The sequence below is a fragment of the Symphalangus syndactylus genome, chromosome 14, assembly GCF_028878055.3.
Source record: "Symphalangus syndactylus isolate Jambi chromosome 14, NHGRI_mSymSyn1-v2.1_pri, whole genome shotgun sequence".
In the NCBI taxonomy this organism is placed as follows: domain Eukaryota; kingdom Metazoa; phylum Chordata; class Mammalia; order Primates; family Hylobatidae; genus Symphalangus; species Symphalangus syndactylus.
This window is the reverse complement of record NC_072436.2, coordinates 42,977,565-43,005,376: the sequence shown is the minus strand read 5'-3', so window position 1 is coordinate 43,005,376 and position 27,812 is coordinate 42,977,565. Positions and strand designations below refer to the sequence as shown.

At 37.8% G+C, this 27,812-nt stretch overlaps 1 protein-coding gene across 4 annotated transcripts in view; it reads left to right on the top strand.

Moving 5' to 3' along the window:
* Positions 1 to 23,128, top strand: part of LOC129463202 (E3 SUMO-protein ligase RanBP2) — a 63,577-nt gene extending 40,449 nt beyond the window's left edge. For 2 of the 4 annotated variants that reach the window (XM_055243841.2, XM_055243840.2), the window contains exons 19-29: positions 235 to 329; positions 1,378 to 6,529; positions 9,850 to 10,020; positions 10,638 to 10,730; positions 11,014 to 11,192; positions 13,876 to 14,080; positions 15,193 to 15,294; positions 19,613 to 19,773; positions 20,473 to 20,746; positions 20,869 to 21,203; positions 21,931 to 23,128. In XM_055243841.2, the coding sequence (XP_055099816.1) occupies positions 235 to 329; positions 1,378 to 6,529; positions 9,850 to 10,020; positions 10,638 to 10,730; positions 11,014 to 11,192; positions 13,876 to 14,080; positions 15,193 to 15,294; positions 19,613 to 19,773; positions 20,473 to 20,746; positions 20,869 to 21,203; positions 21,931 to 22,236 (7,073 nt within the window). In that variant the 3' untranslated portion in view covers positions 22,237 to 23,128. Of the gene's footprint in view, positions 1 to 234; positions 330 to 1,377; positions 6,530 to 7,410; positions 7,489 to 9,849; positions 10,021 to 10,637; positions 10,731 to 11,013; positions 11,193 to 13,851; positions 14,081 to 15,192; positions 15,295 to 19,612; positions 19,774 to 20,472; positions 20,747 to 20,868; positions 21,204 to 21,930 lie in introns of all 4 variants that reach the window. The other 2 variants (XM_055243838.2, XM_055243839.2) reach the window with 2 other exon arrangements.
* Positions 23,129 to 27,812: the final 4,684 nt, after the last annotated feature.

Sequence of the window (27,812 nt, the reverse complement as noted above, 5' to 3'; positions counted from 1 at the left end):
GTTGATCACAGCGATGCTATTCTCTTATTCTTCATGTCATATTTAGCAATTTTTTTCTAGTTTGTCATTTGATAATCTTGATTGGTGTATTTTGATGTACAGAAATTTAAAATTTATGTAGTTAAATCTTTCTTTAATTTCTATTGCTTTTGTATTTATAGCTCTTGCCTAGATAGTCTTAACTGTAGTATAGACTTTAACAGTGTTTTCTTTATTTTCTTTTTTTTTTTTTAGTTGCAACTACTGGCCCTTCAGTATATTATAGTCAGTCACCAGCATATAATTCCCAGTATCTTCTCAGACCAGCAGCTAATGTTACTCCCACAAAGGTAACAAAGGAATAATTTATACATTTATAATTATTTCCTTTTTAAATTGTTTAGGGTTCCTTCAAATACATTCAAGAGAGCAGTTCAGTATTAAAACTTTTATGTCCCTTAAAATGTAGATATTTTAAATTTATCTCCAGATACAGAAATTATACTTCTTAGTCACCTTATTTTTGTGTTTCAAGTAAGTGTGAATATTTAGAATATTTTAAAAATGGGAGTGGTGGTGGTGGTGGATCCTTCATCATTCTGTTTTAACAGAAATAGAACTATAATGCCCTTGCTGACCTACTATGTGGTAAGTACTTTCAGGCCTGATACAGCTATATATATAACAATTGATTGAAGACTCAACATTACAGTGGTAGTTGAATGTGACAGCTTTGAGGACAGAGTGTTGGGGTGCATTTAGACCCTTGCTCTTCTGCTTATTTTGACCACAGGCAAGTTTCTTAACCTCTCAATGCATCAGTTGCCTCATATGTAAAATGAGGATAATAATAATACCTTAATTCATAGGGTTTTTGAGGATATTAAAATGAGATAATAATGTAAAGTGCTTAGAACGGTGCCCAGCTGGCACATTAATAAATGCTGAATAAATGTTATCATCATCATCATCATCATCATTATTGTTAATGTCACTTGATAAATTGTTTAGGAATGAAGAAGGTATTTATTTTATGACTTTAGTTGTAGATTTTAAGATGCTGTAATTAATTTTCATTATATGCCAAGTATATATGCAAGTATCTTTGCAGTAATGTGGTTTTCTCTTAACCTATTTATGCCTAGTGTTCCATTATTGGTACACTAAGCTTATGGGAGTTATTTATATCCTACTGCTCAAGGTCATTGCCAAGGTCTGATTTTTCACACAGAAAATTTGCAGCCTCTGGCATAAACGGGTTAGTGATGTGTACTACATCCCCTAATGAGATCTTCTACACTTCATATTCACGTTTGAGGTTTGTGAGAATTGGTTTGCATTTAGTTATCTGTAGTTTTGTAGACAATCTACAAAATGTTTTAACTTTCTGTCTTTTAGGGCCCAGTCTATGGCATGAATAGGCTTCCACCCCAACAGCATATTTATGCCTATCCGCAACAGATGCACACACCACCAGTGCAAAGCTCATCTGCTTGTATGTTCTCTCAGGAGATGTATGGTCCTCCTGCATTGCGTTTTGAGTCTCCTGCAACAGGAATTCTATCGCCCAGGGGTGATGATTACTTTAATTACAATGTTCAACAGACAAGCACTAATCCACCTTTGCCAGAACCAGGATATTTCACAAAACCTCCAATTGCAGCTCATGCTTCAAGATCTGCAGAATCTAAGGCTATAGAATTTGGGAAAACTAATTTTGTTCAGCCCATGCCGGGTGAAGGAATAAGGCCATCTTTGCCAACACCAGCACACACAACACAGCCAACTCCTTTTAAATTTAACTCAAATTTCAAATCAAATGATGGTGACTTCACGTTTTCCTCACCACAGGTTGTGACACAGCCCCCTCCTGCAGCTTACAGTAACAGTGAAAGCCTTTTAGGTCTCCTGACTTCAGATAAACCCTCGCAAGGAGATGGCTATAGTGGACCCAAACCAATCCCTGGTTGTCAAAACATTGGGCCTCGAAATACATTCAATTTTGGAAGCAAAAATGTGTCTGGAATTTCATTTACAGAAAACATGGGGTCGAGTCAGCAAAAGAATTCTGGTTTTCGGCGAAGTGATGATATGTTTACTTTCCATGGTCCAGGGAAGTCAGTATTTGGAACACCCACTTTAGAGACAGCAAACAAGAATCATGAGACAGATGGAGGAAGTGCCCATGGGGATGATGATGATGACGGTCCTCACTTTGAGCCTGTAGTACCTCTTCCTGATAAGATTGAAGTAAAAACTGGTGAGGAAGATGAAGAAGAATTCTTTTGCAACCGCGCAAAATTGTTTCGTTTTGATGTAGAATCCAAAGAATGGAAGGAACGTGGGATTGGCAATGTAAAAATACTGAGGCATAAAACATCTGGTAAAATTCGCCTTCTAATGAGACGAGAGCAAGTATTGAAAATCTGTGCAAATCATTACATCAGTCCGGATATGAAATTGACACCAAATGCTGGATCAGACAGATCTTTTGTATGGCACGCCCTTGATTATGCAGATGAGTTGCCAAAACCAGAACAACTTGCTATTAGGTTCAAAACTCCTGAGGAAGCAGCACTTTTTAAGTGCAAGTTTGAAGAAGCCCAGAGCATTTTAAAAGCCCCAGGAACAAATGTAGCCACAGCATCAAATCAGGCTGTCAGAATTGTAAAAGAACCCACAAGTCTTGATAACAAGGATATTTGCAAATCTGATGCTGGAAACATGAATTTTGAATTTCAAGTTGCAAAGAAAGAAGGGTCTTGGTGGCATTGTAACAGCTGCTCATTAAAGAATGCTGCAACTGCTAAGAAATGTGTATCATGCCAAAATCTAAACCCAAGCAATAAAGAGCTTGTTGGCCCACCATTAGCTGAAACTGTTTTTACTCCTAAAACCGGCCCAGAGAATGTTCAAGATCGATTTGCATTGGTGACTCCAAAGAAAGAAGGTCACTGGGATTGCAGTATTTGTTTAGTAAGAAATGAACCTACTGTATCTAGGTGCATTGCGTGTCAGAATACAAAATCTGCTAACAAAAGTGGATCTTCATTTGTTCATCAAGCTTCATTTAAATTTGGCCAGGGAGATCTTCCTAAACCTGTTAACAGTGATTTCAGATCTGTTTTTTCTACAAAGGAAGGACAGTGGGATTGCAGTGTATGTTTGGTACAAAATGAGGGGAGCTCTACAAAATGTACTGCTTGTCAGAATCCGAGAAAACAGAGTCTACCTGCTACTTCTATTCCAACACCTGCCTCTTTTAAGTTTGGTACTTCGGAGACAAGTAAAACTCCAAAAAGTGGATTTGAGGACATGTTTGCTAAGAAGGAAGGACAGTGGGATTGCAGTTCATGCTTAGTGCGAAATGAAGCAAATGCTACAAGATGTGTGGCTTGTCAGAATTCGGATAAACCAAGTCCATCTACTTCTGTTCCAGCTCCTGCCTCTTTTAAGTTTGGTACTTCAGAGACAAGCAAGGCTCCAAAGAGCGGATTTGAGGGAATGTTCACTAAGAAGGAAGGACAGTGGGATTGCAGTGTGTGCTTAGTAAGAAATGAAGCCGGTGCTACCAAATGTATTGCTTGTCAGAATCCAGGTAAACAAAATCAAACTACTTCTGCAATTTTAACACCTGCCTCTTCAGAGACAAGCAAGGCTCCAAAGAGCGGATTTGAGGGAATGTTCACTAAAAAGGAAGGACAGTGGGATTGCAGTGTGTGCTTAGTAAGAAATGAAGCCAGTGCTACCAAATGTATTGCTTGTCAGAATCCAAGTAAACAAAATCAAACTACTTCTGCAGTTTCAACATCTGCCTCTTCAGAGACAAGCAAGGCTCCAAAGAGCGGATTTGAGGGAGTGTTCACTAAGAAGGAAGGACAGTGGGATTGCAGTGTGTGCTTAGTAAGAAATGAAGCCAGTGCTACCAAATGTATTGCTTGTCAGTGTACAAGTAAACAAAATCAAACAACTGCAATTTCAACACCTGCCTCTTCGGAGATAAGCAAGGCTCCAAAAAGTGGATTTGAAGGAATGTTCATCAAGAAAGGACAGTGGGATTGTAGTGTTTGCTGTGTACAAAATGAGAGTTCTTCCTTAAAATGTGTGGCTTGTGATGCCTCTAAACCAACTAATAAACCTATTGCAGAAGCTCCTTCAGCTTTCACATTGGGCTCAGAAATGAAGTTGCATGACTCTTCTGGAAGTCAGGTGGGAACAGGATTTAAAAGTAATTTCTCAGAAAAAGCTTTTAAGTTTGGCAATACAGAGCAAGGATTCAAATTTGGGCATGTGGATCAAGAAAATTCACCTTCATTTATGTTTCAGGGTTCTTCTAATACAGAATTTAAGTCAACCAAAGAAGGATTTTCCATCCCTGTGTCTGCTGATGGATTTAAATTTGGCATTTCAGAACCAGGAAATCAAGAAAAGAAAAGTGAAAAGCCTTCTGAAAATGATACTGGCTTCCAGGCTCAGGATATTAGCAGCCAGAAGAATGGTAGTGGTGTGATTTTTGGGCAAACAAGTAACACTTTTACTTTTGCAGATCTTGCAAGATCAACTTCAGGAGAAGGATTTCAGTTTGGCAAAAAAGACCCCAATTTCAAGGGATTTTCAGGTGCTGGAGAAAAATTATTCTCATCACAATGCGGTAAAATGGCCGATAAAGCAAACACTTCTGGGGACTTTGAGAAAGATGATGATGCCTATAAGACTGAGGACAGCGATGACATCCATTTTGAACCAGTAGTTCAAATGCCTGAAAAAGTAGAACTTGTAACAGGAGAAGAAGATGAAAAAGTTCTGTATTCACAGCGGGTAAAACTATTTAGATTTGATGCTGAGATAAGTCAGTGGAAAGAAAGGGGCTTGGGGAACTTAAAAATTCTCAAAAATGAGGTCAATGGCAAACTAAGAATGCTGATGCGAAGAGAACAAGTACTAAAAGTGTGTGCTAATCATTGGATAACGACTACAATGAACCTGAAGCCTCTCTCTGGATCAGACAGAGCATGGATGTGGTTAGCCAGTGATTTTTCTGATGGTGATGCTAAACTAGAGCAGTTGGCAGCAAAATTTAAAACACCAGAGCTGGCTGAAGAATTCAAGCAAAAATTTGAGGAATGCCAGCGGCTTCTGTTAGACATACCACTTCAAACTCCCCATAAACTTGTAGATACTGGCAGAGCTGCCAAGTTAATACAGAGAGCTGAAGAAATGAAGAGTGGACTGAAAGATTTCAAAACATTTTTGACGAATGATCAAACAAAAGTCACTGAGGAAGAGAATAAGAGTTCAGGTACAGCTGCAGCTGGTGCCTCAGACACAACAATAAAACCCAATCCTGAAAACACTGGGCCCACATTAGAATGGGATAACTATGATTTAAGGGAAGATGCTTTGGATGATAGTGTTAGTAGTAGCTCAGTACATGCTTCTCCATTGGCAAGTAGCCCTGTGAGAAAAAATCTTTTCCGCTTTGGTGAGTCAACAACAGGATTTAACTTCAGTTTTAAATCTGCTTTAAGTCCATCTAAGTCTCCTGCCAAGTTGAATCAGAGTGGGACTTCAGTTGGCACTGATGAAGAATCTGATGTTACTCAAGAAGAAGAGAGAGATGGACAGTACTTTGAACCTGTTGTTCCTTTACCTGATCTAGTTGAAGTATCCAGTGGTGAGGAAAATGAACAAGTTGTTTTTAGTCACAGGGCAAAACTCTACAGATATGATAAAGATGTTGGTCAGTGGAAAGAAAGGGGCATCGGTGATATAAAGATTTTACAGAATTATGATAATAAGCAAGTTCGTATAGTGATGAGAAGGGACCAAGTATTAAAACTTTGTGCCAATCACAGAATAACTCCAGACATGACTTTGCAAACTATGAAAGGGACAGAAAGAGTATGGGTGTGGACTGCATGTGATTTTGCAGATGGAGAAAGAAAAGTAGAGCATTTAGCTGTTCGTTTTAAACTACAGGATGTTGCAGACTCGTTTAAGAAAATTTTTGATGAAGCAAAAGCAGCCCAGGAAAAAGATTCTTTGATAACACCTCATGTTTCTCGGTCAAGCACTCCCAGAGAGTCACCATGTGGCAAAATTGCTGTAGCTGTATTAGAAGAAACCACAAGAGAGAGGACAGATGTTATTCAGGGTGATGATGTAGCAGATACAACTTCAGAAGTTGAAGTGTCTAGCACATCTGAAACAACAACAAAAGCAGTGGTTTCTCCTCCAAAGTTTGTATTTGGTTCAGAGTCTGTTAAAAGCATTTTTGGTAGTGAAAAATCAAAACCATTTGCATTTGGCAACAGTTCAGCCACTGGGTCTTTGTTTGGATTTAGTTTTAATGCACCTTTGAAAAGTAACAATAGTGAAACTAGTTCAGTAGCCCAGAGTGGATCTGAAAGCAAAGCGGAACCTGACAAATGTGAACTGTCAAAGAACTCTGATATCGAACAGTCTTCAGATAGCAAAGTCAAAAATCTCTTTGCTTCCTTTCCAACGGAAGAATCTTCAATCAACCACACATTTAAAACACCAGAAAAGGGTAAGTACTTTGCTGTTAAAGTTAAGCACAATTTTTCTTTCTTTTAATGTTTAGCTTGATGCAGACTCTTTGTAGGATACTAATGTTGGGATATAAATGATGCTTTGTGAACACCCCCAAAATATTTGAGCAATTTTTTTTCTCCCTTATTAAGTTCACAGTGAGGTTTCAAAGAGCAAGAGAACGTAGTTTAAGACATTTCAGTAACTGGAAGATACTTCTATCATGCTAGGGCAGAGCAAAAGAACTCGGTACAGTATACGGACTCATGCTTGAATCATGCGCATTAACATGAGTCTTTTTTTAAAGTGTTCATTTTCATTTGTTCAGTTTGTTTTGTCACTCAGAAAACATGATATTGAGGCTAGGCATGGTGGCTCACTCCTAGAATCCCAGCACTTTGGGAGGTTGAGGTGGGCAGATCACTTGACCTCAGGAGTTCGAGACCAGCCTGGCCAACATGGTGAAACCCTGTTTCTACTGAAAATACAAAAATTAGCCGGGCGTGGTAGTGCGTGCCTATAATTAGCAGCTACTCAGGAGGCTGAGGCAGGAGGATCGCTTGAGCACAGGAGATGGAGGCAGCAGTGAGCTGAAATCATGCCACTGCATTCCAGCCTGACTGGCTGACAGAGTGAGACTTTGTCTCAAAAAAAAAAAAAAAAAAGAGAACATGATATTGAGATGTTCTCATTTTATATGTTGTATGTCAGTCTTGCTCATTTATTAAATGAGCAAAGAATGAAACTACAGGGATAAATGAATATGGAAGACAATCAGATTGGTGGTATAAATTGAAGGATTCTGGCTTTTTATGTTTTAAAAGCATACTCATTCTGTTTCCCAAAATGTTAAAAAATGAAATATTCTTTATTTTCTAGGATTTAATTTTAGCCTCTTTAAATCTAATCCTATGGCCTTTTGGACTAGCACCCCTTCCTCACAGCCTGAGAGCAAAGGTATAGAACTAGCATTCTCAGTATGAGATAACAGCAGTTTTTAGCAGCTGGTAGCCCTTAGCAAAGTATTAATAACTGTGGCTGTATGAAATTAAGTACTTACCACTACAACATGCATGTTAAAGAATGCCAGTTTAAGCAAAGTACCTTTTGACTGGTGGCATGATACCCTTGTTGGTTTGTTTTTTAAAATGTACTGGGATGCTGATTTGTAATATACTTCATTGCTCTGTTATTTCAGGTCTGCTCAATGAAGACCTATGTTTTATTTAATGTTTAGCCACTAACGTCTGCCCGCATTCAAATGTAGTGGCAATAGCATGTATACAATATGGAAGAGTGTCCCTGTAGGGCTGTTCTTTTGTGCATGGTTTAGAAAAATGTTGTATTTGAAAATGGACCCCATTTTTAACAGCCAGCATTCTATAAAGCTTGCATATTATATATGTTGCACAGATCATTTTTTAGAAGTGTGGCTACTAGAGTGGAACAAGTGGGATCTGTTGAAGGCCTTCAAGAACAGGTTAGGGAAGTGAAATCTCACCATTAGTGACCAGTAATACATCTTAGCCATGCCAAGCAAGTACAGTGATAAAGTAACAATCTCTGATTTTTTTTTAAAGTATACCAGTTTTATTACTAGCTAAGGTAGCTCTTAATCTTTTATTTTTAAAGATACAGTCTTTGAGAAATGTGAAAAGTGTTAACTTAAAAGTGGATGTATACTTGCATACAATTTCTGTGAGCTCCAGGTTAGGAATCCCTGACCTAAGAACGAATGTGCCTATACACTACTGTAGAACAAAGAGCTTTATTCTGTTTTGAATCTGATAATGTCATTGTCCCAAGGGACCTTAGAAATGAAGACTTTAGACATGAGTAAACTGAGGCCATCTTGGCCTCAGTGTGATTTACCCAAGGTGTCTTTACTGAGTAATAGCAGAAGTGGAACAAGAATCTGTATCTTACAGTGTACTGTTATTTCTCCTAGCTAGGAAATGATACTAAGTTTTTGTTTATAATGAAGGAGAGGGACAAATTTAACATTGTAAAAGGAAGGGCACTGGTTCTCCAGAGCAGTGTCATCCAGTAGAAGTAAAATATAACCTGTGTATGTAATTTAAAATTGTCATTTGGTGCAATGGCTTGTGCCTATAATCCGTTACTTGGGAGGCTGAGGCAGAGGGATCACTGGAGCCCACAAGTTCCAGGCTTCAGTGAACTATGATCACATCAGTGCACTCCAGCTCTGGGTGACAAAGCAAGACCGCATCTCAAATAAATAAATACATAAATTTTCTAGTAGCCATATTAAAAAGAATAAAAAGAAACAGTTAAAAAGGGAAACAGATGAAAGTAATTTTATTGATATATTTGATTTAACTCATTGTGTCCAAAATATCATTTTAACTTCTAATTAATATAAAAATGATATTTTACATTATTGTTCTTCACCAAGTCTTCAAAATCCAGTGTGTGTGTTTACACTTACTGTTAGCATGTCTTGATTTGGACTAGCCACCTTGTGAGGTTTTAATAGAATGTGGCTAGGCTACCATATTGGACAGCATAGCTCTCAGAATGTTTCCCTGTCACCAGTTGGTATACATAGCATGCTTCATGACCGGCTTACTTTATTAAACTCCTTTAGCCAGAAATAATTCTTTACATTAACAGATCAGAACAGGTTGTATATAGGCTTTTTCTCTTTCTAATTTTTTGCCCTTTGCATTGATGGTGGCTGGGGATGGGTTGTTTCCAGCCATGTGAATGGTCTTAGATTTTATATTGTTAGCTACCCACAGAGTAACAGTTTTTATTTAATTTTATCTAGTATCATGCTTGAACGTAGGCAAACTAGATGCAACTCTAGTCACCTTCCATTCTTGGCAATTGTTAACTTCCCTTACAGGAATTAATCACAGTTGGCTTTGGATTAGTTTCATATGTATACTAATATTTGCTTATGTTTCTTGAAGATTTTTTTGAATTACTGCAAATGCATGAATATTTTGGTAAACTATTGTATGCTAAGTATAGTTAGGCAACACTTTAAAATTTTTAACCTTTTAAATTCTAGAAATTAGTAGTAATTCTTTTCAATGACTGTTAAACACAAGATTTTTTTTTGTTTTCTTTGGTTTTAAATAGATTCTGTGTTCACTTAGGGTTTTTGGTAGAACACTAAATCAGGATGCTAATTCTAATTCATGATTATCGTACATCTCTGCATCAAAGTATCTGTCTTTTATCAGTATGCTGTTTTAACCTATAGATAAGTTCCATGGTTATTTTCAGTTAGAGTATTAACGTCAATACTTAATACCTTATCTTTGTCAATTTTTTTGACTGGTGTTACAGCAAAAGAGAAGAAAAAACCTGAAGATTCCCCCTCAGATGATGATGTTCTCATTGTATATGAACTAACTCCAACCGCTGAGCAGAAAGCCCTTGCAACCAAACTTAAACTTCCTCCAACTTTCTTCTGCTACAAGAATAGACCAGATTATGTTAGTGAAGAAGAGGAGGATGGTAAAACTTTTGTTATTTCAAAAACACTCTGTTCCCGCTAATCTTAGTAAAATTGGGAGTATGGTTTAATTATTTTAAGCCTGCCTCTTAGAACTTATCACTAATATCCTTGCAGGTAGATATTTACCCTAAATGTATGTGTAAATGGTCAATGGCTATAATGATCAAAAGGACTGTGATCATTAAGCAAGCATTTTTTGGATGGCTAATGTGCCAGGCACGTGTTTTGAGGGGATTTAAAATAATTATAATTTTGCTGGAGTCTTAAAGATGTGGAAGAGAGAGATAAGGCAGACAAGGTTCCAGTGGAAAACTTTGTATGCCATAACAGTTTTTAAGCTGGACAGTTAAATAAAAGTCTCAATAGAATCAGCTGGACAGTGGTATACAGTATTGGGTTATGGGACAAGGAGATCGGAAGATGAGCTAAAATGAGAGCAGCTCAAACAAGATGAGAGGCTGAGCTAAAGCTCTAGCAGTAAGAGAGGTATTAAAGATATAAAATTGGCTGCAATTCAAATGTGGAGAGTGAGAAAGGGTGAAGTTGGAGGTAGTCTCTAAGCAAGGAAAATCCCCCAAAATTAACTAGAAATTCTTTTAATCAATTGTATTTTAAGATGAAGATTTCGAAACAGCTGTCAAGAAACTTAATGGAAAACTATATTTGGATGGCTCAGAAAAATGTAGACCCTTGGAAGAAAATACAGCAGGTATGTTAAGTGTAAAAGACATTTATAATGCTTTTAACAAGTCTTCTATTTAGAAGGAATGACCTAGTCTGATAATTTCTATAATTATCAATTTTATTATGCCCATGGTGATTTAAAGTACTTAAAACTAACAGGTGAAAATATTCTTTTCTGGGTGTTCCTTGTTTTTCATTAGTATGTACAGGTCTTGTTACCTGGGTCTGTAGATTATATTGATGACTACCACTGTAGAGAAGTTGGGCTTCATCTAATTTCGTTTGCTTGTGTTGTACTGATTTTTCAGATAATGAGAAAGAATGTATCATTGTTTGGGAAAAGAAACCAACAGTTGAAGAGAAGGCAAAAGCAGATACGTTAAAACTTCCACCTACATTTTTTTGTGGAGTCTGTAGTGATACTGATGAAGACAATGGAAATGGGGACGACTTTCAATCAGAGCTTCAAAAAGTTCAGGAAGCTCAAGTAAGAACATCTCTAATAAATTTTCCTTTTAGTTCCATTGCCTTTGTTGATGCAGTAAACTTTAGAATGTTCTTATTTACTTATTTTTGAGACAGAATTTCACTCTTGTTGCCCAGGCTGGAGTACAATGGCATGCTCGTGGCTCACTGCAGCATCCACCTCCCAGGTTCAAGTGAATCTCCTTCCTCAGCCTCCCGAGTAGTTGGGATTACAGGCGCCTGCCACCACGCCTGGCTAATTTTTGTATTTTTAGTAGAGACGGGGTTTCGCCATGTTGGGCAGACTGGTCTCGAACTCCAGATCTCAGGTGATGCACCTGACCTAGAATGTTCTTACCAAATAGTAATAATGGGTTGTGGCTACTAAATGGGTTTAAGGGTCTAGACTAATCAGCTATGGCCAGGAAAGAAGGAATTTTAATTTTGTTCTACACAGGAGCTATATGCCAAAAGCTACAAAACACTGATGAAATAAAAAAAAATCTAAATTAATGGAAAGGTATACTGTTCATGGATTGGAAAACTCAAAATAACTAGAATATCAATTTTCCGAAATTGATCTATAGATTTAACACAACACCAGTCAAAACCCCTTCAGGAATTTTTTTTTTTTTTTCGGGGGGGGATGGAGTTTTGCTCTGTCACCAGGCTGGAGTGCAGTGGGGTGATCTCTGCTCGCTGCAACCTCTGCCTCCCAGGTTCAAGTGATTCTCCTGCCTCAGCCTCCCAAGCAGCTGGGACTACAGGCATGCGCCAACCACGCCCAGCTAATTTTTGTATTTTTTTAGTAGAGACGGGGTTTCACCATGTTGACCAGGATGGTCTCAATCTCTTGACCTCGTGATCCACCCACCTTGGCCCCCCCAAAGTGCTGGGATTACAGGCGTGAGCCACCGCGCCCGGCCAGGAATTCTTTATGGAGATACACAAGTGAATTCTAAAATTTCTTTGGAAAGAAAAGATTGTACACTTGTTACAGTTGATGAATCTACATTGACACATCATCACCTAGTTTTTACCTTTTTGTCAAAAATTTTTAACTGTTGATACAATCGTGTGACTTTTATTAAATCTGTGAATGACATTGCATTTTCAAATGTTCAGAAAACTAACTTTGCATTCCAAGATAAACCTCACTTGGTCATGGTATAATTTTGATATGTGGTTGCATTCAATTTGCATAAATCTTATTATAAATTTTTGGGTTTATGTTTATCAGGATGCTAGTAGTTTTCTGATACTGTCTTTGGTTTCCATGTAAGAGTAATGCTGGTTGGGCCCAGTGATGTGTGTGTGTAGTCCCAGCTATTTGGGAGGCTGAGTAGGAGGATTGCTCGGGAGTCCAGGAGTTCCAGGCTGCAGTGCGCTATGATTGTGCCTGTGTATAGCCACTGCTCTCCAGCCTGGACAACAACATAGTGAGACTGCCTCTTAAAAAAATGGTAATACTGATATCATAAAATGAATTGAGAAGTATTATCTGTATTGCTGTTTTCTGGAAGAGTGTGTGTTGACTTGGTGCCATTTTCCCTTTATTAATTGAGCAGTTTTCACCAATGAAACCATGTCTGGAGTTTTCAGAAATACTATTGATTTCTCTTCTTTATTATTTCCTTCTTGCCTTGGGTTTATTTTGCACTTTTTTTTTCTAGCTTCTTTTTTTTTTTTTTTTTTTGCTTTTGAGACAGTCTCGCTGTGTCTCCCAGGCTGGAGTGCAGTGGCATGATCTCAGCTCACTGCAACCTCTGCCTCCTGGGTTCAAGCAATTCTCGTGTCTCAGCCACCCGAGTAGCTGTGATTATAGGCGTGGCTGATTTTTGTATTTTTAGTAGAGACGGGGTTTCACCATGTTGGTAAGGCTGGTCTCGAACTCCTGACTTCAAGTGATCCTCCTGCCTTGGCCTCCCAAAGTGCTGGGATTGCAGGCATGAGCCACTGTGCCCGGCCTAGTTTCTGAATTAAAAAAAGCTTAAATTATGAATTTAAAATCATTCTTTATTTCTAGTATAAGTATTTAATACTATAAGTTTCCTTCTAAGCACTTCCTAGCTGCAATCGGCAAGTTTTAATATGTGATATTTTCTCTTTCATGCAGTTCGAAATATTTTATTTTCCTTGAGACATTCTTTTTGATCTGTACATTAGATGCCACTGTGCCATTTCCAAATATTTGGTGATTTTCCTTCTGTATATCATTCTCTTATTGATTTCTAGTTTAATTCCTTTATGGTTTATGAAAATATTTTGAATAATTTCAGTTCTCATAAATGTTGTGAGGTCTGTCTTGGTGAATGTCTTATGTGCACTTGAGAAGAAAGTAGAGTCTCTTTTTTTGTTGACATTGTGCCATTGGCAGTTCCAGTTTTTTTGGGCTGCTCTAGCACCCAGGCTGGGTTATAGGAGTGGCAGAAAAACTCCATGTGGATCTTAACCTCCAGATTATCTCTGGTCCCAAGATCCTTATTCTTCCTGTTTTTATCCACCTTTACAAGGCTTCTTAGAGGTGCTCTGTATGTTTCAGTATAGGCATCTAGTTATAGGTTTTGAGGAGAGATAGGGTGAAGTGTGTTTATTCTATCTTCTCCAGAAGCCCAAGTTCTCAATTCCCTTTGAAATAGATTATATAATCATTTTTGTAAATTAGCATTTAAGTGGCATAGTATTTTGTGACTTCCTCTTTGCAGAAATCTCAGACAGAAGAAATAACTCGCACAACTGACAGTGTATATACAGGTGGGACTGAAGTGATGGTACCTTCTTTCTGTAAATCTGAAGAACCTGATTCTATTACCAAATCCATTAGTTCACCATCTGTTTCCTCTGAAACTATGGACAAACCTGTAGATTTGTCAACTAGAAAGGAAATTGATACAGATTCTACAAGCCAAGGTAAAACTTGATATATGTTTATTATGTATTACATAAGGGACACTTCATATTTGAGAAGATAGACTTTTAAAGGCAGATCCTGAAAACTCCCTTTAAAACAAATTTTGATATGTATAAAGGAGCATCTTAGTAGTAGTAATAATAATCAGAAAAATCGTACTGTCTTGCCAACAAATAAACATGTTTTTATTGATAGAGTTGTGGTTATTAGGGAATACAAAGCATTATGACTGACCTATTTTCCTGAGTTTAAAAGACAATAGTGTTGTTACATGTAATTTCCTTTGTGATAGTGTTTTCATTTAAATATTGTTTGAATTATATTATCACTCAAGCATATTCGAAGTGTTTTAATTATGAATAAATTGTAGAAATATTGTAATAGGGATTTAAGAAAGTTTTATGGTACTACTTAAATGTTGTTTCTTATTTTCTCTAATAGTTTCAAAGCTTGCTAAATTAATTATTCAGTTACAGTAACATTTGGTATTGCTTTCTCTTTCATTTCGATTTTGGGGATGGAAGTGGGAAGTTTAAGTTGTATTGCTTTGTGTACATTACCTACTTTTTAAAAATAGCCTTCAGTGTCACAAATATTACATTTATAGGCATTTGAGAGTCTTAATGTGCTAAAAGAGGAAGATGACTTCATACCTAAAACCTCATACATTTTCATATGAGGAAAATAAGGCATGGGGCTTTCAGAGATCATGCAGCTTCACATTAGCAGAATTAAGAGAAGACCCCAAAAGTCCTTATGACGAAGTGTAAATGAGACATTTGGTTTTTATGAGCTTATTTATAGTACAGAACACAAAAAGTTTTTATACAGATGTTTCCTAAAACGCTGCCTTTGACCGAATGCTTGCTTTAGAGTATAGTAGGCTCCATAGAGCAGAAACTGTAGTATTGTAGTATTCTTTGTGAATAGCACCTGTAAAATTAGTAATACTGAAGTAGCTCAGAATTGGATGTATTTTGTAACTTGACAGAATTTAAATAACTCCCCTCATCCCAGAGTATACAAGGCTCTACTGTTCTCTCTAGGTCCTGGGTAAAGCTTTGATATTCAGCACAAATGAAATAGTAAATTGTTCTTTTTCTTTTGCCAGGGGAAAGCAAAATAGTTTCATTTGGATTTGGAAGTAGCACAGGGCTCTCATTTGCAGACTTGGCTTCCAGTAATTCTGGAGATTTTGCTTTTGGTTCTAAAGGTAAGATCAAGAGGAGGGACTTTTAATGACATTGTGACAGAATCAAGCACAACTGAAAAACTAGTTTTTTGTTGCAGTACATAATTAAGTTAGAAGTTTCTTCCCTTACCCCCCAGTTTGTTTAGTGTTTTAATAATGAAGGGCTTCTACACTTTATTATTTTTTGACATCAATATAATCATAAGAATTTTCTCTTAATTTTATATAAGCCATGCTGATAGTCCTCCTCCCCATTCTGAAATGCAGAACCATTTTCGAGCTTTGGAATGACTCTGACTTTGATCCTTATTCTTTTAACTATACTTTCAGATTTGATTTGTTAATATTTCAGGATTTGTGAGTTTATACTTTTTAAGGATATGATTTTGTAGTTTTCTTTTTTGTACTATCTTTGGATTTCAGTATTAGGGTTGTGCTAATTTATTGTGCTAAGTTTATAATTGGTGTGCTTGCCCATCTTCTTTAGTGGAGTTTCTATTTTTAATCCATTTTGGTAACATTTCTAGAAAAGAATCCATTTCCCTGATTGTATCCAGTTTACCAGTGTAAGGCCATTCATTATATTTTCTCATTCTTGTAATATCTTTCACATTGCTCTTTATAGCACCCTTAAATAGTTCTAGTACAAGGTGTTTGATTTATGGAATACATTTTATTGAGGATATGTGCTTAAATGATTAATGCAGTTCAGAATTCTGTTCTTTCCTCCTCTATATTTGCACTTTTTTCACAGCTCCTGCCACCTAGAAACACATAAAACTTTTAGAAATTACCTCCAGATGTGATGTTATGTTGGAATTCGTGGCTTCACTGATGTCGTTTATTTTTGTTTTAATTTATTAAATAGCCTGAAATCAAAGGGTAATGTGTCAGCAAATAAGCAATATAGTAGGTACACTTACACAAAAAAAATCCCCCAAAAATAGATAGGCCCCTTGTTACTCAGTGTAGCCTTTTTGAAGTATTATGTCAATATTGGACACTAAAGTGTAAAGTAGACAATACTCACATATCAGGAGGAAACCATGCCTAAATAAGCCTTATGCATTGACATTCACTTCTCACTACCACTTGTTGTTTTTATTCACCAAGCTCTTGTGTATTGAATGCTTACTTTAGTTAATTTAGATTGTGCTTGTTAAAAATAGTATTTGAAACTATAAATGCCCTGCAGTCAGTTTTGTTTGTATCCACAGGTTTTCATAGGGAATCTTTATACTTTTGTAAATTTCCGGATAATTTAGAGTTTCAGTCTTATTTTCTCTAATGTCTCAAAGCTTGCTAAATTCGGCCGGGCGCGGTGGCTCATGCTTGTAATCCCAGCACTTTGGGAGGCCGAGGCAGGCGGATCACGAGGTCAGGAGATCGAGACCATGGTGAAACGCCGTCTCTACTAAAAATAGAAAAATTAGCCGGGCGTGGTGGCGGGCGCCTGTAGTCCCAGCTACTTGGAGAGGCTGAGGCAGGAGAATGGCGTGAACCCGGGAGCGGAGCTTGCAGTGAGCCGAGATCGCGCCACTGCACTCCAGCCTGGGTGACAGAGCAAGACTCCGTCTCAAAAAAAAAAAAAAAAAAAAAGCTTGCTAAATTCATTATTCACTTACAGTAACATTACTGTAGACCCAGTTATGACCCGTGAGACCTAGATATTGATATATTACAAATACTTTTACAAGTGGGAGATTCTAATGTGTTCCCAGGGTAGAGAACCACTATTTTGAAATAATTTTGAATTCTTCTGCCACATGTCCCTTGGGGTTATTTTTTAAATTTTTGCTTTTGGCAAAAAAGTTGCTGAACAATTTTGTGTTTGTTTTTGAGACACGATGTCACTCTGTTGCCCAGGCTGGAGTGCAGTGGCATGAACACAGCTCACTGCTGCCTTGACCTCCTGGGCTCTCAAGCAATCCTTCCACTTCAGCCTCCCAAGTAGCTGGGACCACAGGTGTGTACCACCATACCTAGCTAATTTTTACATTTTTTGTAGAGACGGGTCTCACTGTGTTGCCCAGGCTGGTCTCAAACTCCTGGGCTCAGGCAGTCCTCCCACCTTGGCCTTACAAAGTGCTGGGATTATAGACATGAGCCACTGCACCTGGCCCTGAACAGTTATTTTTGAGCCCCCAAGTTGGTATCTCATCCAGATCAGTGGTTACTGTTCTCAGGAAGTTCCCATGCAACCTGTGGATTTTGTTCTCAGATCATTCCTTTGCAATACAATTCTTTTATGTCCTTAAGAATTTTTGTCTTTCTCTTTTTTTGAGACGATCACTCTGTTGCCCAGGCTGGAGTGCAGTGGCGCAGATCTCAGTTTACTGCAGCCTCTGCTTGCTAGGTTCAAGTGATTCTCCTGCCTCAGCCTCCTGAGTAGCTGGGATTACAGGCGTGTGCTGCAACACCCCGCTAATTCTTTTAGTATTTTTAGTAGAGATGGGGTTTCGCTATGTTGTCCAGGCTTGTCTCGAACTCCTGACCTCAAGTGACCAGCCCGCCTCGGCCACCTAAAGTGCTGGGATTACAGGCGTGAGCCACCACACCCGGCCCTCTCTGTCTCCTCTTTAAAAACATTTTTTTTCCCTCCATTAAATCTGTCTGAGAGTTGATTTTTTATTATGTTCTTTAAGGTATTGAGTTATGGACCCTGTGACATTTTTTCTTTCTTAAGAGTTTTTAGCGGAAGGTGTAGGGTTCTTTAAGGCAGTGATTCAGCAAGTGATGAAAAGTTGAGAGGTGTTTCTTTCCTCTAAGATAGTGGGGAGTTGGTCATCTAAATTGAGGTGTGGGATGGAGAAGTTTCTAGTTTTCACCTTCTTGCAGGTATGGGAGAGAGAGACCATCATTGTTCCCCCATACAGAAGTAGGATGCTTAACAATCTAATACCCTTTGGGCAGTTGAAGTCAGTGAGTTTCTCCCAAGGCTGCTATCCACCAGCCCAGCCAAGAAATCTACATTCCAGCACTAGCTTCTTCAGGAAGAAGTAGAGATGCAGAAATTAAAAACATGTTTAGGCCATTGTGGCTAATTTGGAAGTAGCAGGTTTGGCCTGCTGAGCTAAGTTTACAAAATTTCAAGGTGGGTACTTGAAATTTTAGAAGTAGATAAAGAACCTACTTCTTTACTGGAAGTCCTTGTGTAGTTTAGTATTATGAAGTTTATCCAAGGCAGTGACAGTCTTATCTTTGTATCTCTAAGCATAACAATAATAAATGTACTCTGTGCTCATGGTATGAGATGAATTTACTAGCTTTTTTTTTTTTTTTTTTTTGTGACAGTCTTGGTCTGTCACCCAGGCTGGAGTACAATGGCACGATCTCTGCTCATTGCAACCTCCGCCTCCCAAGTTCAAGCGATTCTCCTGCCTTAGCTTCCTGAGTAGCTGGGATTGCAGGCACCTGCCACCACACCTGGCTAATTTTTTTTTTTTTTTTTAAAGACAGAGTCTTGCTCTGTCACCGAGGCTGGAGTGCAGTGAGGCAGTATCTGATCACTGCAACCTCTGCCTCTCAAGTTTAAGCGATTCTCCTGCCTCAGCCTCCTGAGTAGCTGGGATCACAGTCACCCATGACCACACACCGCCAACTTTTTCTTTTTTTTTTTAAAGACAGAATCTTGCTCTGTTGCCCAGGCTGGAGTGCAGTGGGGCGATCTCGGCTCACTGCAACTTCTGCCTCCCAGGTTGAAGCTATTCTTCTGCCTCAGCCTCCCAAGTAGCTGGGACCACAGGTGCATACCACCACTCCCGACTTTTGTTTTCTTTCTTTCTTTCTTTTTTTTTTTTTTGAGACGGAGTTTCACTCTTGTTGCCCAGGCTGGAGTGCAATGGTGCCATCTTGGCTCACCGCAACCTCCACCTCCTGGGTTGAAGCGATTCTCCTGCCTCAGCCTCCTGAGTAGCTGGGATTACAGGCATGTGCCACCATGCCTGGTTAATTTTGTATTTTTAGTAGAGACGGGGTTTCTCCATGTTGGTCAGGCTGGTCTGGAACTCCTGACCTCAGGGGATGCGCTCACTTCGGCCTTACAAAGTGCTGGGATTACAGGCGTGAGCCATTGCGCCCAGCCTAATTTTTGTATTATTAGTAGAGATGGGATTTCACCATATTGGCCAGGCTGGTCTTGAACCCCTGACCGCAGGTGACGTTGGCCTCCCAAAGTGCTGGGTTTACAGGCGTGAGGAATTTACTAGAATAATATAATTTTAAACATTTAAAATTAATGTACATATTACATCATCAGGAATTAGAGAGATTGATAAGAGGGGGATGAAAAATGTAAAAAATAGATACCAGTGTTTAAATATCCTGATTTATTCATCAGATAAAAATTTCCAGTGGGCAAATACTGGAGCAGCTGTGTTTGGAACACAGTCAGTCGGAACCCAGTCAGCCAGTAAAGTTGGTGAAGATGAAGATGGTAGTGATGAAGAAGTAGTTCATAATGAAGATATCCATTTTGAACCAATAGTGTCTCTACCAGAGGTAAATGTTAAGGAATTAACCTTTTACTAATAACTTATTTTTCATTTTTAAGTTTAAAACTTACCCTGGCTTGATCTGTCATGGTATCATTGTTTGCATTTAAGAATGTTTACAGTTTGAAATGGAAGCTCTATTAGATGTCTAGCCTTTAAGTATAAATTATCTTTTTGCATTTTTTACACAAATATTGGTTTGTAAATTCTATATGTAATTATTGGTAAGAAATAATTTTTTCTTATGTTTCTAGAATATCATGTTTGTTTTCATAACATGATTCTGGGGAAGAATTAACCTCATACTCACCAAAGTCCTTTCAATAAATGTTAACCTTGTATGTTTTTTGGACAAGAACATTGTTCCAGGGAAATTATTCTGTCATTTTTTAACCTCAGTCAGTAGCTAATGTTTCTCTTCAGTAGCAAACACTTTTGAAACCTCTCTGTCCTATAAAGAAAAGCATTTAATTTCCAAAGGGAAAATGAATATTATGTAAAAGAAAATATTTAATGATAAATCAGGCTTTACTCCCTCAGCCAAATCAGATATATTCCTAGCCCTAAGATATATAACCAGTTATCACATTAACAAATTCTCTTCGTCATCACAAAGAAAATGCCTTAAAAGAATTTGGATCTTTGAAATTTGTCATGGAATTTATTATAAGCAGCAGCTTATAGAGAATTTCATCTCCTATTGTAGGTAGAAGTAAAATCTGGAGAAGAAGATGAAGAAATTTTGTTTAAAGAGAGAGCCAAACTTTATAGATGGGATCGGGATGTCAGTCAGTGGAAGGAGCGTGGTGTTGGAGATATAAAGATTCTTTGGCATACAATGAAGAATTATTACCGGATCCTAATGAGAAGAGACCAGGTTTTTAAAGTGTGTGCAAACCACGTTATTACTAAAACAATGGAATTAAAGCCCTTAAATGTTTCAAATAATGCTTTAGTTTGGACTGCCTCAGATTATGCTGGTGAGTTTTTACATTCAGATGCTACTTTTCATTTTTTGGACTTTTCTAAAATCTATAACAAAACAACTTATAACAGTTATTTTAGTATTAAGGTCACTGCTTCCCCTTTCCCTCCCTAATAGATGGAGAAGCAAAAGTAGAACAGCTTGCAGTGAGATTTAAAACTAAGGAAGTAGCTGATTGTTTCAAGAAAACATTTGAAGAATGTCAGCAGAATTTAATGAAACTCCAGAAAGGACATGTATCACTGGCAGCAGAATTATCAAAGGAGACCAATCCTGTGGTGTTTTTCGATGTTTGTGCGGACAGTGAACCTCTAGGGCGGATAACTATGGAATTATTTTCGAACATTGTTCCTCGGACTGCTGAGAACTTCAGAGCACTATGCACTGGAGAGAAAGGCTTTGGTTTCAAGAATTCCATTTTTCACAGAGTAATTCCAGATTTTATTTGCCAAGTAGGTATTATTAAGTACATACCACAATTGAGGGCTTGAAGAGTGCACCATACTAACGGGAAATTTGAGTATTTTTCCTTGACCTCATCCTGTAGTTTTGTTAAAGATTTATTTAGGTTTTCCACACATGGAATCACATGGCATCACTACTCATTCCCTGCTCCTGCCTAAAACTTTCAACCTAAAATAATTGAGGCTGGGCACAATGACTCATACCTGTAATTCCAGCACTTTAGGAGGCCAAGGCAGGCAGATTGCTTGAGCCCCAGAATTTGAGACCAGCCTGGGCAATGTGGCAAAAATCTCGTCTGGACAAAAAATACAAAAATTAGCTAGGTGTGGTGGTGTGCGTCTGTGGTCCCAGCTACAAGGAAACTGAGGTGGGAGCATCCAGGAGGCCAAGGCTGTAGTGAGCTGGGTTTGCACCACTGCACTCCATCCTGGGCGACAAAAGTGAGACAGCCTGTCTTTAAAAAAAAAAAAAAAAAAAAAAAAATCAAATTTTCAGTACTTGAGACCTAGTAGGGACTAAGGGATGGGAAAAACCTTTTCCTTTTTCATCTTCTTTCCAACAATATGAATTTCTTAGTTTTCAGATTATACTCAGGAAAGCTGGGCTTTAGGATTTATCCTGTAGTGATGAGTTCTGTGTGTATTTTAATATTTTACTGAGGATTCCTATTAATTGAAAAATTTCTTTAACTTTTATTATAAATCTTTTTTTCAGGGAGGAGATATCACCAAACATGATGGAACAGGCGGACAGTCCATTTATGGAGACAAATTTGAAGATGAAAATTTTGATGTGAAACATACTGGTCCTGGTTTGCTATCCATGGCCAATCAAGGCCAGAATACCAATAATTCTCAATTTTTTATAACACTGAAAAAAGCAGAACATTTGGACTTTAAGCATGTAGTATTTGGGTTTGTTAAGGATGGCATGGATACTGTGAAAAAGATTGAATCATTTGGTTCTCCCAAAGGGTCTGTTTGTCGAAGAATAACTATCACAGAATGTGGACAGATATAAAATCATTTTTTTCATAGAAAATTTCATCTGTATAAGCAGTTGGATTGAAGCTTAGCTATTACAATTTGATAATTATGTTCAGCTTTTGAAAATGGACGTTTCCAATGTACAAATGTAAAATTGCAGCTTATAGCTGTTGTCACTTTTTAATGTGCTATAATTGACCTTGCATGGTGTGAAATAAAAGTTTAAACACTGGTGTATTTCAGGTGTACTTGTGTTTATGTACTCCTGACATACTTGCATTATAATGGAATAATACTAATCTTGTTAAAAGCAATAGAGCTTCTCAAATTATTGAAGGAATATGATATATGCAATTTAATTTTAATTCCTTTTAAGATATTTGGACTTCCTGCATGGATATACTTACCATTTGAATTAAGGGACCACAACTTGGATAATTTTATTTTAGATTTGAAATAGATTTGTTAATGTTAACTATTGGTGTACTCATTTACGCATAGAGACTTGTTTATGAATGGGTAGAGCCACAGAACGTATAGTTAACCAAAGTGCTCTTCTCTAGAATCTTTACACCTCCTGTGTGGTTACAAGTTAACTTTGTAAGTAGCGTACCTTCCTTAAAATATCTAGCTTCCTATGCCCTTTCGTAGGTATTCAATTAATTTTTACATTTTAAGCAAGTTGACTATTTCCTTTAGAGGTTTTGTTTTAAACTTTTCTGTCATCTGTCTCTACTACCTCAGAAACTGCAGCTTGGTTCTGATGATAGAAATTGAATTTTTCCGTGTAGTTATTGTGATAAAGTATGAATATTTTTAGAAAGTCTATACCATGTTCTTTCGTTAAAGATTTGCTTTATACAAGATTGTTGCAGTACCTTTTTCTGGTAAATTTTGTAGCAGAAATAAAATGACAATTCCTAAGAGCCACTGACATTCAAAAAATTCATTACTTATGCTTCGGGTTCATTCTAGTCTAAAGTAAGGAAGACAATTCAAAGGCAGTAAATTCAAACTGCCACATAATTTCCAGAGCTCCTAGTTTCTTAAGTTTGATACACACTGAAAACGTATTTGGAAATGGCTTGTATCAAATGTTAGGCAAATTGCTAAAGAAAAGAGGATGTTCTTATTGGCCTACTCAATATGGAACTACAAAGAATCCAGGTAGAACACAAAATTTTGTATATTGCAATTATGAATATTGACTGTCTTCCACCCATCTGTGTTCTTTCTGGTGAAATTACCTCATTTTATTTAGAGAGGAAAGACAGGTTTATTCCCTGTTATATGGGGATTTGGAAATTGGGTATCCTAAAGCAAGTAACTGTTCAACCACCAGTCAAAGGAGGGGAGGGATGTTGTGCGAGTAATGAGTGATGGTATACCATCACCATTCCACTCGGCCACAAAGTCAGATACCTGAAATAAACCTACTCCAAATGTATCAGTTCAATCTTGAACCATGGATTATATATGTTTACACTAAATATTTCAAATTGGCTTATTTGGAAATCTATGTAATATAAACTGATGTAAAGTATGTTGTAACTTTTCAGCCGAGACAGTTGATGCCTTCGTCATGATTTTAGAATAAATTCTTAAGTTAATGCAAGTGCTTTTTAAGAGACTTTTTACAGATTTCTATGCTTTCCTAAAGCATTAAAGTTACGAATTAAAAAGCTTTAAAAACTTTGACCAAAAATTTGACAAAATGACATGTAAACTGACCTTTCCAGTATTAGTATTCCAAAGATGCTTAAAAGTGGCTTGTGGCATTTATGAGAAAGTCTTTGTGTCACATTTCAGGAAAGGACTTCGATTTCTCTTTGTTATTTAATCACTGATGTGGTCTAAACCCACGATGATATGTATCTTTCCTTTTAAACTGGATTTTACATTGTCTCATTAAAATCTGCTTAAAGATAGAATAAAATTCATTATTTGTACATCTTAAATGGTACTTTATGGCAAAAAGTATGGCTTAAGTAATTTTCAGATAATAGCTGCTGAAGTCTCTACTAAAAATACAAAAAAAAATTAGCCAGGTGTGATGGCGGGCGCCTGTAGTCCCAGCTACCCGGGAGGCTGAGGCAGGAGAATGTCGTGAACCCAGGAGGCGGAGCTTGCAGTGAGCCAAGATTGTGCCACTGCACTCCAGCCTGGGCGACAGAGCGAGACTCTCTCTCAAAAAAAAAAAAAAATTGTAATTTAGATTAATAGGTAATACCAGAGTTGCATAACATAAATAGTTTTGTGAGTTACGTCTATTTTTTTCCTTCCATCTGCCAGTTTTTGGCAGAAAGATGTGAAAGTAAACGAGTATGTTAGAGACAAGAGAATGATTATGTATATATTAGATTGTGTGGGGAGTAGATGTTGGAGTGGAAATTGGAGTAAACCCCGTCACTTTGAAAATGAAAGCATTGGACTGGGAATCTGTACGGATTATAAAACGTAACTTAAGCCTCAGACTTTCCTAGAGTTCCTTTGCCAGCTGTCCTTTTCTGTTTCTGCTTTTGTTTCCCTTTAATCTCTACTTGTTGTGATCCTCCTCCTTGGCAGTGATACATAGGTACCCTGTTTCTCACCTGATCTAATTCTTTGGCTTTTCTCATTTCATTTATGGCTGTTACTATTGCACTATGAATTTGATGGCCTGTTGTCTGTTTGGAATCCCACTTTATCCATGGAGAGATCGCTTTTTCTCATTACAGTCTCATTCTACCACTCTCTTGTGAGGATTTTAAAAATTCCTAGCGTAGATAAACTGTTGCCCATGCCTATCTCTTAGGTTTCTGTAATCCTTAATAATTTTGCATGTAGTTGCATGAGTGTGTGGTAATTGGGGTGGATATGTGGATTACTAAATATTTGGACCTATTGATAATTGGATTTATGAGCTAATGTGTACAAACTGAAAAAACTTGGCAGAATGCTTTTTTATGGTTTCTGTGTTAAGATTAGATCAGAGGTCAGCGTACTTTTTCTGTTAAGGACTAGATAGTAAGTATTTTGGGCTTTGTAGGCCATGTCGTCTCTCAGTGATCCAGCTCTGCCATCGTAATGCAAAAGCAGCCATAAGCAATAAGTGAATGAACGTGGCTGTGTTCCAAAACGACTGTATTTATAAAAACAAGCAATGGGCATATTTAGCCAGCTCCTGGCTAGGTGAATAACGTGCTTTGAAATTGCTGAAGAAAAAGATACGTTATTTCTGTGACTGACTTACACAGTAATTTATGCTAACACTGGATATATATTTTCTAATAATTTAAAAGCATTTCCCATTAAGTCTAGCCAAGCTGAGGAGGCAAGGATTAATGTTCAAGCCTCATCACGGGGAGATAGTCCCAGTGAACACCCCAAGATCTCAGTTGAAAGGAGCAGCGTTGTGCCTTGGGACTGGGTGAATTAGAGGGAGACAGAACTTTCCTAAACTGAAACCTGGACTTGATTAAGCACAGTTCCTGATCAGATTAAGGTGCTTACTCCTCAGTTTAAATGCCTAGCAGAGGAAAATATGTCTTTCATTCTATACGAAATTAATAAGCATGTCAAAAGACAGAATTGCATAACTGAGAATGAAGAAAAAAAAACCCCAGAGTATAAGCATACTTGCGAGTGATCCAGATATTGGAATTTAACAGGCAATGACTTTAAAACAATGATTAATATGTTCAAGAAAGTAGAAAAATAGATTGACAACTTCATTAGAGAATTCCTAGCATAGGTACATTTTTGCCTATATAATAAGTCTGTGGAAAGAAATTGAAATTTGAAAACTAAAAAATACATCAATTGAATTTAAGAACTCCATTGAATGGGGTTTTAAAATTATTTTTAATTGACATAATTATGCATAATTATGGGGTACAGTGATATTTGATACAGTAATATGTAATGATCAGAGTAATTAGCAAATCCATCAGCTCAAACATTTATCATCTCTCTGTATTGGAAATATTGAAAATCCTCTCTTTATGTGAATATATACCATAAATTGCTGATTGTAGTTACCCTGTAGTGCTATAAAACTAGAACTTATTCCTCCTATCTAGTTCTTTTTGTTTTGTTTTGTTTTGTTTTTTTGAGATGAGTCTCATTCTGTTGCCCAGGCAGGAGTGCAGTGGCATGATCTCAGCTCACTGCAACGTCTGCCTCCTGGACTCAAGCGATTCTCCTGCCTCAGCCTCCCGAGTATCTGGGATTACAGGCGCCCACCACCACACCTGGCTGATTTTTGTATCTTTAGTAGAGATGGGGTTTCACCATGTTGGCCAGGGTGGTCTCAAACGCCTGGCTTCAAGTGATCCACCTACCTCGGCCTCCCAAAGTGCTTGGATTACAGGCCTGAGCCACTGCACCCGGCCTCTCCTATCCAGTTCTAATTTTGTGTCTGTTAACCAACTTCTCCACATTCCTTCCTTTCCACAGCCATCCCAACCTCTAGTAACCAGTATTATGTTCTGTACTTCTGTGAGATCAACTTGTTTTTTAGCTTCCACATGAGTAAGAACATGTGGTATTTATCATTCTGTGCTTGGCTTATTTCACTTAACATAAGGTCTTTCAGGCTCGTCCATGTTGCTGCAAATGACAAGATTTTGTTCTTTTTCAGAGCTGAATAGTATTTCATTGTGTATGTATAAAGAAAATATGTATAACCACATTTTCTTTTTTTTTTTGAGACAGAGTCTCACTCTGTCCCCTAGGCTGGAGTGCAGTGGCACAACCTCGGCTCACTGAAAGCTCTGCCTCCCGGGTTCACGCCATTCTCCCGCCTCAGCCTCCAGAGTAGCTGGGACTACAGGCGCCTGCCACCACGCCCGGCTAATTTTTTTGTATTTTTAGTAGAGACGGAGTTTCACCCTGTTAGCCAGGATAGTCTAGATCTCCTGACCTCGTTTTCCGCCCGCCTCGGCCTCCCAAAGTGCTGGGATTACAGGCATGAGCCACCGCGCCCGGCCCACATTTTCTTTATAAATTTATCTGTTGATGGACACATAGGTTGGCTACTTTCCATACTTTGGCTGTTGCAAATACTGCTGCAGTAAACATGGGAGTGCAGATATCTCTTCAATATACTGATTTTCTTTCCTGTGAATGTATACCCAGAAGTGGTATTGCAGGATCATATGGTAGTTGTGTTTTTTGTTTTTTTGGGAACCTGAAACTGTTTTTTTGTAATGGCTGTCCTAATTTATATCCCCACCAACAACGTAAAAGAGTTTCCCTTCTCCACATCCTCACCAACGTTTATTACTTTTTGTCTTTTTCATAGCCATTCTTACTGGGATGAGATTGATACCTGATCATGGTTTCGATTTGCATTAACCTGATGATTAGTGATATAGAGCATTTTTTCATATACCCGTTGGCTGTTTGTGTGCCTTTGTTTGAGAAATATCTAGTCAGATTATTTACCCATTTTTTATTTGGATTATTATTTTTTTGCTGTTGAGTTCCTTGTATTATCTGGATTTTCACTCTAGTTGGATGAATAGTTTGCATATATTTTCTCCTATTCTGCAGGTTGTATCATTATTCTTTTTATTGTTTCCAATCTCATTTGTCTGTTTTTGCTTTTGTTGCTTGTGCTTTTGAGGT